The following is an 11,496-nucleotide window of genomic DNA, read 5'->3' as shown; positions in this document are numbered from 1 at the left end:
AATGGGTAGGTTATGCCCATTCGCTCTTTCGCGCCCTTGAAGTGATTGCTTTATATCAGGGATCGAAAATAACCATAAAATTTTTCGTTTTTAAATAACTGAAAAATCGTTATTTTTTGATTTTCATTTTCCAAATAAATATAAAATAAAATAAATCCTAAAAAATTATCGTTAATTTTGGATTTTTATTTTTTCGATAATTTTTAATTATTTTAACGAACGCATTTTTATGACCTTTTAAATCCTTTTTGATATATCATATATTATATATAAAAAACTAAAATTAAAAATAACGGTTATGGGATGATCGAAATAATAAAAATCCAAAAATAACAATTCTTTATCAAAAAAAAATAAAAATAAAAATCATAAAATAATTTAATTTGATAGGAGAAATATAAGTCCAATTTTTGCGGTAAAATTATGATTTTTATTATAAAGATCATTCCGAGTTTGACCTTAGATTTTTTAGTTTTTTATTATCGATTTAGGAGCAACGTACATATTTACGTGACTTAACCCAATCTGGCCTTAACCTACCTAAACTAAGGAGAATGAAATTGTTTTAAGGAATTTTCATTAACTAAATTTTAATTTACTATCTAACCAATCCCGAAAATTTTGTTCGTGGAAATTGGTGTTTTCTAAAATTCAAGCGTTTCTTCCAGTGTAGACCATATGTTATATGCCACAACGATAACCACAAATAAGACCAATAATAACTGCAAATATAACTCGCAACATAAACAAAAAAGCAAAAAAAAACAAAAAACAACAAATAAAAACATTACGCAAAAGAAGAACGAAGGAACACAAAAACCGAAATAAAACAACAATTGCAATGCAAATTGCGACAAGCCATAATGCCATGTTCGCATCGATATGTGGCATATTATCAGCGAAAACGGAGCTTTGGGGTAAAGCGGCAGCCACGACAGCATTAAAAAGCATTGCCCGGTCGCCAGTAAGAGCCAACGCATCGTACTTGCGTACATACATACATACATACATATGCGAGTATGTGTTTAGGTATGTGCATATTTTGTGCAACGGTTTTATGCATGATTGCACCAACGGCCACAAACCAGCAGCCAGCAGCCAGCAACCAGCAACCAGCAACCAGCAACCAGCAATCAGCAGACATCGAATAACCAACACCTTGACTGCTGTTTTGTTTCCTCCTTCCCTGTCAGGCAGGAGTCGCAAGCGCAGATGCATTTGTTGCTGTTGTTTTTGCTGCTGTTGCTGCTATTGCTGCATGCAACAAGCTTGATGACTTGCTTACTGCATTGCATACCCTACTACTTCTGCATTCGTACACACATGCGTATAAACATAAATATGGGATAGTATTTGTGCTGCTTCTGAATGCAATTGCGTCGGTGTCGAGTGTCAGCGCCACAAATGGTGGCAGAAAAAAAGTTCAGCTAGGCTGGTGGCGAGGGCAACTGTGGACCCGCGGGCGACGGTTGTGCCACTGTACGAGTGGGAATGTTCGTCAAGTTGGTAGCTCCCTGAATGTTGTTGTTGTTTTTGCGCTGACACTCGCTGTGCAATGAGCATTTTTTTTTTTGATAGCGTTTTTGCTGTCATTGTTTTTCGCTTATTGTTGTTGTTATTGCTGTTGTCTTCCATATCCATGGTGTGGCGCCAGTTAAACGACGTCAATGGCAATATACAACACCACGGTTTATTATTATTGTTTTATTGGTTGTTGTTGCTTGTGTCTACTTTTGTAGCTCTTACTTTGCGTCGTTCAGTGAAGTGCGCTACAACAAAAACAAAAAAAAACAAAAAAAAAAACAATTGCCAAGCGGAATCAGTAAGTCAGTCATTCTGCGACCACTAGGGTTGGGACTAGCCTTATACTCGAATATCCGGATATCCGTTCCTATACTGGTGTAAACGGCTAAAATCCGGACATCCAGTTAATTTCCTTTCGGATACTGAATTCGCATTACTGAATCTATTGAGTTGCAAAATAAATAATAAAAAACTTCATGAATGCACAAACAATTGTTATTTTCAGATTCGAGAATCCAGATATCCGTTTAATATCAATTTATTACCGTTATCTAGTTATCCGGATATTCGGATATTTCAATAAGCCATTCGAATAGCCGGATTATACGAAAAGAACTCCCAGCCCTAGCAACCAGCAATAACCGTCATAACAACAATCTCGAGGGAGCGTGTGAGCTGATGTGTGGACAAAGCGGTTTCTTGCGGGGTGCAGAGAACGCTGTGCCGCCGACTGGTGCGTCATATTGCATTGCATTGACATTCCACAAATACTCCGGCTTAAACGAGCACCGCCGTGATCTTTCGCCGTTTTTCCGCCTACCCTTTCCACCACCTCGTCTCGAAGGAGCAACGTGCTTTTTTGCTTTACCATGCGTTTTATATATCTACATACATACATACATACATACTTGCTTGTGTAAGCACACCGGCAATCGTTGTCGGGTGTGAGTTTTCAAATAACTGTTTGTTATTGTAGCGACTCGCAACTGAAATAGCAACATTTGCAGTCAGCAACAATGTGCGTAGTAAGTACCCTTTTTGCGACAACAATGACAATTTTCTTGGTCCAGCTGTTGCCGCTTAACTCCTTACCGCCTCATTGCCGCCTCATTGCCTTGCCTGTCTGTCGGACTCTCGCCATTGTTCATTTGTTTGTTGACTTTGTTGATTGTATTGTTGTAGGCAACGTAGCGATTGTGGTTATTGTTTTTGCATTTGTTGTTGATTCGAAATTGCAATTGTCGCTGTTGCATATATTTCCTTTTACATAAACATGTAAATATGTACATATTTTTGCTGCATGTTAATTTTGCGTCGGTTGCGTTGTTGTTGTTGCATACAGTCAATTCATGGAAATTGCCAAGCTTTCATTTGTCGCTCTACCTCCTCCGGACGCACTCTTTTTTTTTGGCTTTCAAAAGTTTAACTTCTACTTCTACTGGCACGAGAAATCATCACCACGACTGAGCATTGAACTGATAGTAAGCAGTTCTTTAAAGCTGTCAGAGTTGTGATAATAATCACAATCTCGATTAGACTCACCCCAAGTGGTCCACATTCAACCCAAAGTTGAGTCACTTGGTCTCTATCCCTGTGTCTGAGCTGAACAATCCTCAGTTTTTGGAATTTTTAGAAATCTTAGCGAGGTTTTTTAAAATTGCGGCGAAGTGTTTAAAATATTTTAAAGCGCTTTTCTGCTTTTCCTCGACTTCTTACAATTTTGTGCACTGGCACTATTCCTTCGAATACAAATCAAACTGATTTGGCAGTTATCCGAGGGGAAAGAGGGAGAGATGAGTAGACATTTACCCTTCTAATCAGGATTTCTGTGGTGGCCACCACTTGCTTGCAATATGCTATACAGAGGCGTGTTTCAATGAGTGCGACTACAGCTGTCGTAACCGAGTCGTCGGAGGTGCAGACTGCCACTTCATACAAAGAAATTTTTTTTTCGGATAACGGTCGCAACTCGGCATGCAATGGCAAATATTGTACCTATGGCATGAAGCCATTTACCGTCTGGTGTAACTCACCACTGTGTTACTGTGTTACTCAGGTGTACGTGGCGTATGTGTAACTTTCTTTCCAGCTCATTTTTCATACAAAAAATCTTCGCGTATTTTCATTTGACCACTCGTTTTTTCTTATTTATCCAACGATTTTCTGCATCAGTAACTTGAGTTTTTTTGTAACAGAACAGGCTTTAGTACAAATGCAAAAATTTGGCACAGAACCTGTTATTATTTTGATTTTTCTTCTGTTAAAGTTTGATTCTTTTTCGTTTTTTCATTAAAAAATAAAAAAAACTGGAATAATTAATTAATTTGTCAGAAACTATCAGTCCTATCGAAAAGTGATGTATGTGTGGTTTATGGAGAATTTCATTAACTTTCATTTGCCGTATTTTATATTAAGGTTTTTAAATTGGTTCGCAAAATATACGTGATTAAATGGAGCCAAATTTTGCTTTAAGCTGAATAACGGTAAATTGAAAATATCTCGAAAACGTATCCATAGAAAAAAAATTAACTCGATTTTCGGAATCACCGAGCAATTCTACATAGGAAGTGGATAGTGGCATCGATAGAACATTTTTGTTGTAAACCAGTGTCATCTGAATTTTGCTAAATTCTTTTTTCTGCTTCCCCCCTTAAAGAAAAGCAAAGTTTATAGTACTTAAAAATTGCATATGGGTAAATATTCTATTTTCTGCTGATGTTTGACGTGATTATTCCTCGGTTCGAAAAATTCTTTTCGCGAAATTACGCAAAAAAAAAAGCTTAAAATGGAAATTTAAGAAAATATCCGATCATATGCTTGAGAGCTACACGAAATTCTCTAGAACCTGCGTTTAATTTCAAGGCCTGTCGAGCCGTCATCTATAATCTTTAGCATTTACATTTTCAAGTTAATTGTTTGGTAAATATAAATGCAAAAATTATCTTCACGTGAATAATAATACTTAAAGAACTGATTACCGCTCAAATAGAAACACTTGCTTTAATGGGTCCAGCGCCAAAGGCAACTAAACTGATCAGTAGGTATCGCGCTGATTCTAGTACTTTTGTGGAAATGTACCGTTCGTAGAGAGGGGTAAATGACATTGAATTTTGTATTTATGACTTGTACCTTTCCCTCTCAACTGTCAGCATGGCAGCAAAGGGAATCCAGCTGATTTCAAAACTGTAGAAACCTCATCCCTAGCCTGTAACGTGGAGTCTATAGTATGTCCGCCCGCAAGAACATCATCGACATACATATTTTTCCGTAAAATATTCGAAGCTATCGGATGGGAATTTTCTGAATCATTAGCTAGCTGCAGTAATGTCCTTATCGCCAGATAAGGCGCACAGTTTATACCGAAAGTAACCGTTTTTAATTCATAAAGACCGATTGGTTCGTTTGGACCCGTACGGAAGACTAATCTCTGGTACTTCGTCTGGTTGGCATCCACGAGAATTTGCCTGTACATCTTCTCAATATCGCTATTGAAGACGTACCTAAAAAGTCTCCAGCGGAGAATCAAAATTGGTAAATCAGCTTGAAGAACTGGCCCTGGTAAAAGAACATCGTTCAAGCTGACCCCATTCGCTGAAGAAGACGAAGCATTAAAAACCACCCGAACCTTTGTTGATATACTTTCTTCTTTTATCACGGCATGATGAGGCAGATAGTAATTGTCGATTGCATCGGCCGACTGAAGTGCATTGATTTTCGACATATGCCCCATTGTCTCGTACTCTAGTATGACCCTGTTGTATTCCGCATGCAAATCTGGATTTTTCTTGAGGCGTGTCTCGTTTTTGTAGAATTGCGAGCACGCTATTCTCAGTGATGGCCCCAATTTGGTATCAGCCGGGAACTCCGCTTTGAATGGAAGCGAAACGATATACCTTCCGTCTGGGTTCCGTTTGGTTGTACGCTTGTAGAGCTCCTCACACTGTGTTTCTTCGGTTGTTGGTGCTCTGTTTCTCGGCAAATCCTCCAGTTCCCAGAATGAGCATAACTGTCTATCAAGGGCAACCTCATTGTAAAATGAAACTCGATTATTGCTGGTTGGGCTGGCTGCATCAGCACGACCAGTCAGTATCCAACCGAATACTGTTTCTTGCGCTAAGAGAGTACTGAGAACGTTCTTCTTAATTCCACCTAATATTATTTGAGGATATATGTCTCCTCCAAGAACCAGATCGACTTGTTCATTCACAAAAAACCTTTTATCTGCCAAAACCAGATCAGGAAAAACTTGTTGTGTGAGTGCGCTAACATCACAAGTAGGCAAATTCCCTGTCAGATTTGGTAGAACTAACACAAGGGCATCAATAGAAATAAGTGGGTCAATTGGTGACCGCAATTGAATCGAACACGCTTCTTTCACCTGCGCTGAAACAGAATTATTGATGCCCGAAACCTGTGCTAACATCTTCTTGGTCGGCAAGTTGATTCTGCGTCTGAGCCTCTCCGTGATGAAGGAACACTCAGAGCCAGAGTCAATTAACGCTCTTGCCGCAAAGTTAGTACCATTAAAATGAATATTTACTCGAGCTGTCCCAAGTAAAACGCCTTTGCTTGAATTCGCGTGATGTGTTTGCACATGTCTGACTGCTTTACCTTTTCCCTTTGAAGATTGGTTTCGTAATTGTGCCTGCCTGGATGTCGATGCACCATTGTTAACTGGATTGGCTGTATTCTCCTTTGTCGTTGTTTTACCTGGAGCCGCCTGTATATGAAGTAGGGTGTGATGTCGAGAATGGCAATTGGCACAGTTGTAGGAACTTGTGCATTTCGACACCGTATGCCCAAAGGACAGGCAGTTAAAACAACTATTGTTGGTTTTAATAAAAGCGATCCTATCAGATATCGACATATTTAAGAATTTTTGGCACATATGCAGTCTGTGATCATTGCTTTGACACATTTTGCAAGTAAATTTGCTTACACTAGTTTGAAAAGTGCCAAGTTTCTTTTGTGGCGGTTCAGAGGAATGCTTATGACTTAACCCTTTTGAAATTTTTGAAACCTTGATTCCTCTCAACCCCGAGACCGATTCCAAAGTTTGGAATCTGCTTGACAAGAATTGGTCCATGTCAGCCCACTTGGAAATATCTGTTTTATTTTGCACTGATTGCTCCCACAGCGAAAGAGTCTCTTCTGGTAATTTTGTGGAGCAAAGGTATGTAATTATTGGATCCCAGGTTGAAATGTCAATTTTATGACTCTCCAGGGAAGATATGCAATTGTTTATATCCCTTTGCAATCTTTTAATTGCACTCCCGCATTCAGTTTCCACCGCCTGTAGATTGAAGAGGATCTTCAACTGGGTGTTAACTAGGATCCTTTTATTCTCATACCTATCGCACAAATTCTTCCAGGCTATATTAAACCCATCATTTGTCAGGTCGCATTTCTTAACAATTTCTTTGGCTTCACCCTGCGTTTTCTGACTAAGATAGTAAAGCTTTTGAATGGGTGTCAGCCGCTTGTTCAATATATATATAGCCGTGAACATGTCACGAAATGTTGGCCATGACAAATAATCGCCCTTGAATGCGTCGATATCACAAGGCGGTAGGTGTAAATTATGCTGTGTGGCTGACATGTCCTCATCTTCCTTTTCGGATTTTGCAAATTTTTCCGACAAATCGTTTATTTTGGACATACATCGCACAAAAGCTGCATAGCACGTTTTTCCTTTCTTACGTATCGAACTTAGATCTTTAGCACCAATTGATTCCGTAGCCAGCAAGTCATCAAAAAGTGCTTTGGCTTTCTCCCACATCACCTTTAGCTCCTCTTGCTGAATTTTCAGCGAATGCTTGGTGTGTTCACTTGTGGGTGTGCCAAGAAATTCGATATCGAATTCAATAACCGAGTCAGCTAAGCGAATGTATGTTTCCATTTTTAAAGTTTTAACCACAACCTAATAAGATCTCTCAAGATTCTTCCTCAGAATAAGCAACTCAAAGAAAACACCCACTATAGTGAATGACACAGTTGAAATTATTGCCCAAAAGCCACCCAATTTGTAAAAATCACAAAATTTGCCTCCTAAGCTCCACAACTTCGTAAAAATCCCAAAATTTATGGTACTCAATATCTATGTAAAATACTTACCGAATATCCATTTGAGTAGAGTAGCGTGCCTCCATATAGTCGAAACGCTGTGCGTCGTTGCGTAAATTGCTCCTCCTCTAAGGCAAGCTGGCTCAAAAGGCCTTGAAACTCTGAACATCTCATACAAAGCAAAGGAATGTAGAATCGAGCCGAAAGTCCTCGCACTTCAAAAAAGAACAAAATCAAAAAAAAAGACTCCAATTCGGTCTATATTTTTGTATGTATGGATATCATTTTACCGATCAATTAGAGCGTACATACATACATATTTAATATGAGCAACATTGATTATATTTCTGAATAATACTTTGTCAGAAATAAATACAGTTATAAAAGCGAAAATTGTGTCCGCATCCAATATTTATAATGAAACGAATGTCATAAAATCTGTGAATACAACATAAATAACTCGTTCCTCCGTCACTTGCAAATAAATATTAATAAATTCGCTTCAAAAATATTTCAAATATTTACCCAAGCCTTCGTAGACGTCGCCAGAGTTATAAGCGGAAATGCCAGCGTGCGGGTAAGCAGTTCAACATCACATAGTATGTATGTATGAATATAGCAATCATGCACCTTTATGTACATACATATGTATATATGCATAACTCGGCCAATTTGTTTGTATTGCTGGCGTCAAAAGCCTACCAGCCAAATAAAAAAAAACATATTCGTTTTTACAAGTCGCTGACTGGTTGCACTAGTTCTAGGAAACGATGCCCTATCATTTAATAGATATCTATGTAGATAGCCAGCTGAGTTGGCCCAGGCCCTTGCCGCCGTATAGTCGTCTGCTCAAGTAGTATTTAGTAAGTTTATGTTTTATTTTTTTTTTTTGTGCATTTGAAAATCAGCCATTTTTCACTTGAAATTAACCACCTAATTAAGTTGGTGGCGCCAGTGAAATGATATTTGCAATTTTCATCAGATAGCCATAAATACGAATACTCGTTGAGTTGAACGCTCGCCAATTAACATTAGCTACTTCTTCTTCTTCTTCTTATTCTTCTTCCATCTACTATAGTGTGGTATGCAGCTAATGAATGAATACAATTGTACAAATTCAATTTTTGTATTACAAGCTTTCTTGATTACTCACTCGTACTATGACTGTCGCTCATACGCACATACATACATACATACATACATACATACTTACAGATTTGTTATTCATTCAAAATTACCAGGAATTGTTTTCCCATTCGCCCGATGAATTTGTAAAGGAAATCATAAATTTTGAGGTGTGGAAGTCAGCGGCCACATATGTATGTAGGTGTGTGTGTGTGTGTATCTTCTTGTAAATACATACATATGTATGTAGGCATGAATGCACAACGTAATATTCATATATATGCACATTCCGCATAATAGTGGCTTACTTACGAGGCATGTTGCTGAGTATGTACATTAGGGTGGTCCAAAAGAAGTAAAGTCCGATTTTAATGCTCTCACCCCCCAGGATAGTTCTACATATACCGAAAAAAGCATAGCCCTTATTTTGAGATCAAAAAATATTTAGATGTCGCTCAAAGCGTTCAAAGTTCTTTCGTAAAAATGGTTTGGAATTTTTTAAAACAAATATTTTGCGATCGTAAAATTCTGTTTCTGTGTTTATTTAACAATTTTTTCATATTAACTATTTAGGCCCCCAAAAAATGTAATATTGGGGCCCACAAAAAAAAATTAACAATTGAGTAGTATTATTGGAGGTCTAGCGAAGAGAAACAAATATTGATTTTCAAGAATTATATGACATTTGTACGAAAAATGCTTTTTCCCATTGAAAATATGTAGGTGTAATACTTTGAGCGCTTTGAGCGAACTCTAAATATTTTTTGATTTCCAAAAAAAAAAAATAAGCAGAGGTACGTTTTTATCGATATAGAACAAACCTAGGAAGTGAGACGGAATAAAAAATTTACATTTATCAGATGAATTTTCAGACCACCCTATTGTGCATATTTAAAATGTATGAATGAATCTCAACTGTATTAAATTTTTTTTTAATTTTTTCATACATGCGCTTGACGGTTCAAGCTTATTCTTCCAATCTATCGAGTCAACTTCTTTCAAATACATTTACATGCATAATTATTATTTCTCTCCTCCATTTCGTATGCCACTACCACAATGCTTCAATTAATTGCTGATCGATTATTTACAGCCAATCATCACGTTTTCACTTTTTCGGTTTAATTGGGATTAATAAATAAAGTCCCCCTCAAAAATCTCTATAATTGAAGTGTGTGTCACTCTCTTGGCTTGCACTCCCTCAACAAGCAAGGCCCCGTTGTTTAAAAGTGCTACGCGTGCGCATGCGCACACAACCCATTAACCATGGAATGATTAATTGAACAGCTATTTCAATTGTCACCTAAATGAAATTTTGTCGCTGTTTGACACCAATAAAAACGTACGTGCATATCTACATATGTATGTATGTATGTATGTATGTATGTATGTTAATGCATTCAAGCATGCATAAGTTGCAGCAGACATGTCCATGTCCAAGTGCGTACAAATATTTTGTGACTCATGCAATCAAGTTTGCAGCTTATACTTCATGCAAGAGTAGATACGAACTGAAATTACGCCAATCATTGGATGCGATATTTTAGATTTAATATTTCAGTTACCTGAAAATAGCCCATAGGAATCGATTCCTTCCAATCCCTGCTGCCAATCTTCATTATTTTTTTCTAGACAAAGTTAGTAACTTATTCACCAAATATGTATAAATAAATAAGTAAGTATAAACACTGAGATGCGGTTAAAGTCTTCCGTTTCAAAACCAAAACCGACTCACAATAAAACTGTAGAGAACATTCTAAATGGGAATTATATAAGAACAAAACCCTGTGGAACGTTCCCAAAGAGAACAAAATGCGAGAACATTTCTATGAAAACAAAATGGAAACAAAAGTCTCCGGAACAAAAGTGTAAGGAACTTTCTCTCAAAGAACCCTTTGGGAACTAAAGTCTCAAGAACTTTCTGACAGAGAACGAAACGGGAACAAATCTACTCTGAACTATTAGCGAAGAGAGGAAGCGAGAACAAAATTTTTCTAATAGCGTTTCAAATATTGGAATATTTAAATTAATCAAAAAAGAACTGAAACATAATTATGCAAATAAAGTCAACGAAAGACTTGAGACACAAACTTTACTAGAAAAATTGTGCAGTTCACACTAATGATAAACAATTTGGAAATTGAAATGATCCAGCTTTGCTCTGGCTAGGAGTTGACAATCGTGGCTCTCACTGAAACGATTTTTCATCCCAACACGCAGATGCCCCTCGCATTCTTAACGTAAAGTTCTCAAAACGTTTGTTCTCGTTTTGTTCTCTAGCAGAGCGTTCCCAAGACTTTTGTTCTTATTTGATCCTGCTTGAAAACGTTCTCGACACTTATTTTGGTTCTCAATGGAAACTTTCCCTTAAGTTTCGTTCTCCTTATGTTCTTTTTGAGAACTTTTCCGGAGCATTTTGTTCGCATTTTGTTCTTTACGGGAACGATCCCCAACTTTTTGTTCTCATTTTGTTTCCGTTCAAATCGCTCTTTACTTTTGTGTTTTCTCTGCACAATATATGGTTTTTTCTTTTGAAAATTGGGAGGGTCAAACGGCATTTTTGATATATAGCTCGTTCGCCATTTTTGCTCGGAATTAATCCCAGATTTTGAATTTTCTATACACTTTCTTCGAAAACCTGGCTCCGAACAAATTACTCCGACCTAGTATACATAAATACATAACTACTTTAAAATAATAAACATTTTTTCAAAGTGAAAAGTTGTGTGTACATATGTATGTACTACTTAAAATAATTTAACATTAAACTGTTGATATTAAATG

The 11,496-nt window shown here is 37.3% G+C and overlaps 1 protein-coding gene across 1 annotated transcript; it reads right to left on the bottom strand.

Annotated features, from left to right (window-relative positions):
- Nucleotides 1-6,758: 6,758 nt before the first annotated feature.
- LOC108361741 (uncharacterized) lies at nt 6,759-7,591 on the bottom strand. Its single transcript, XM_017614471.1, has 2 exons — nt 6,876-7,591; nt 6,759-6,841 (listed from the first exon to the last, which is right to left on the bottom strand). The coding sequence occupies exons 1-2, from the start codon at nt 7,421-7,423 to the stop codon at nt 6,838-6,840; spliced, it is 552 nt and encodes a 183-aa protein (XP_017469960.1). The 5' UTR covers nt 7,424-7,591; the 3' UTR covers nt 6,759-6,837.
- Between the last annotated feature and the right edge of the window lie 3,905 nt (nt 7,592-11,496).

The sequence above is a fragment of the Rhagoletis zephyria genome, unplaced genomic scaffold (genome assembly GCF_001687245.7).
Source record: "Rhagoletis zephyria isolate East Lansing unplaced genomic scaffold, Rhagoletis_zephyria_1.1 Rzeph_scaffold_00830, whole genome shotgun sequence".
NCBI classification, from domain to species: Eukaryota; Metazoa; Arthropoda; class Insecta; order Diptera; family Tephritidae; genus Rhagoletis; species Rhagoletis zephyria.
The sequence above is the reverse complement of the archived record's forward strand: the minus strand, read 5'-3'. Positions and strand labels throughout refer to the sequence as shown.

Excerpts from the sequence above, each read along its gene's own strand:
- LOC108361741 (XM_017614471.1), bottom strand. The coding sequence starts at position 7,423 with ATGGAAACATACATTCGCTTAGCTGACTCGGTTATTGAATTCGATATC.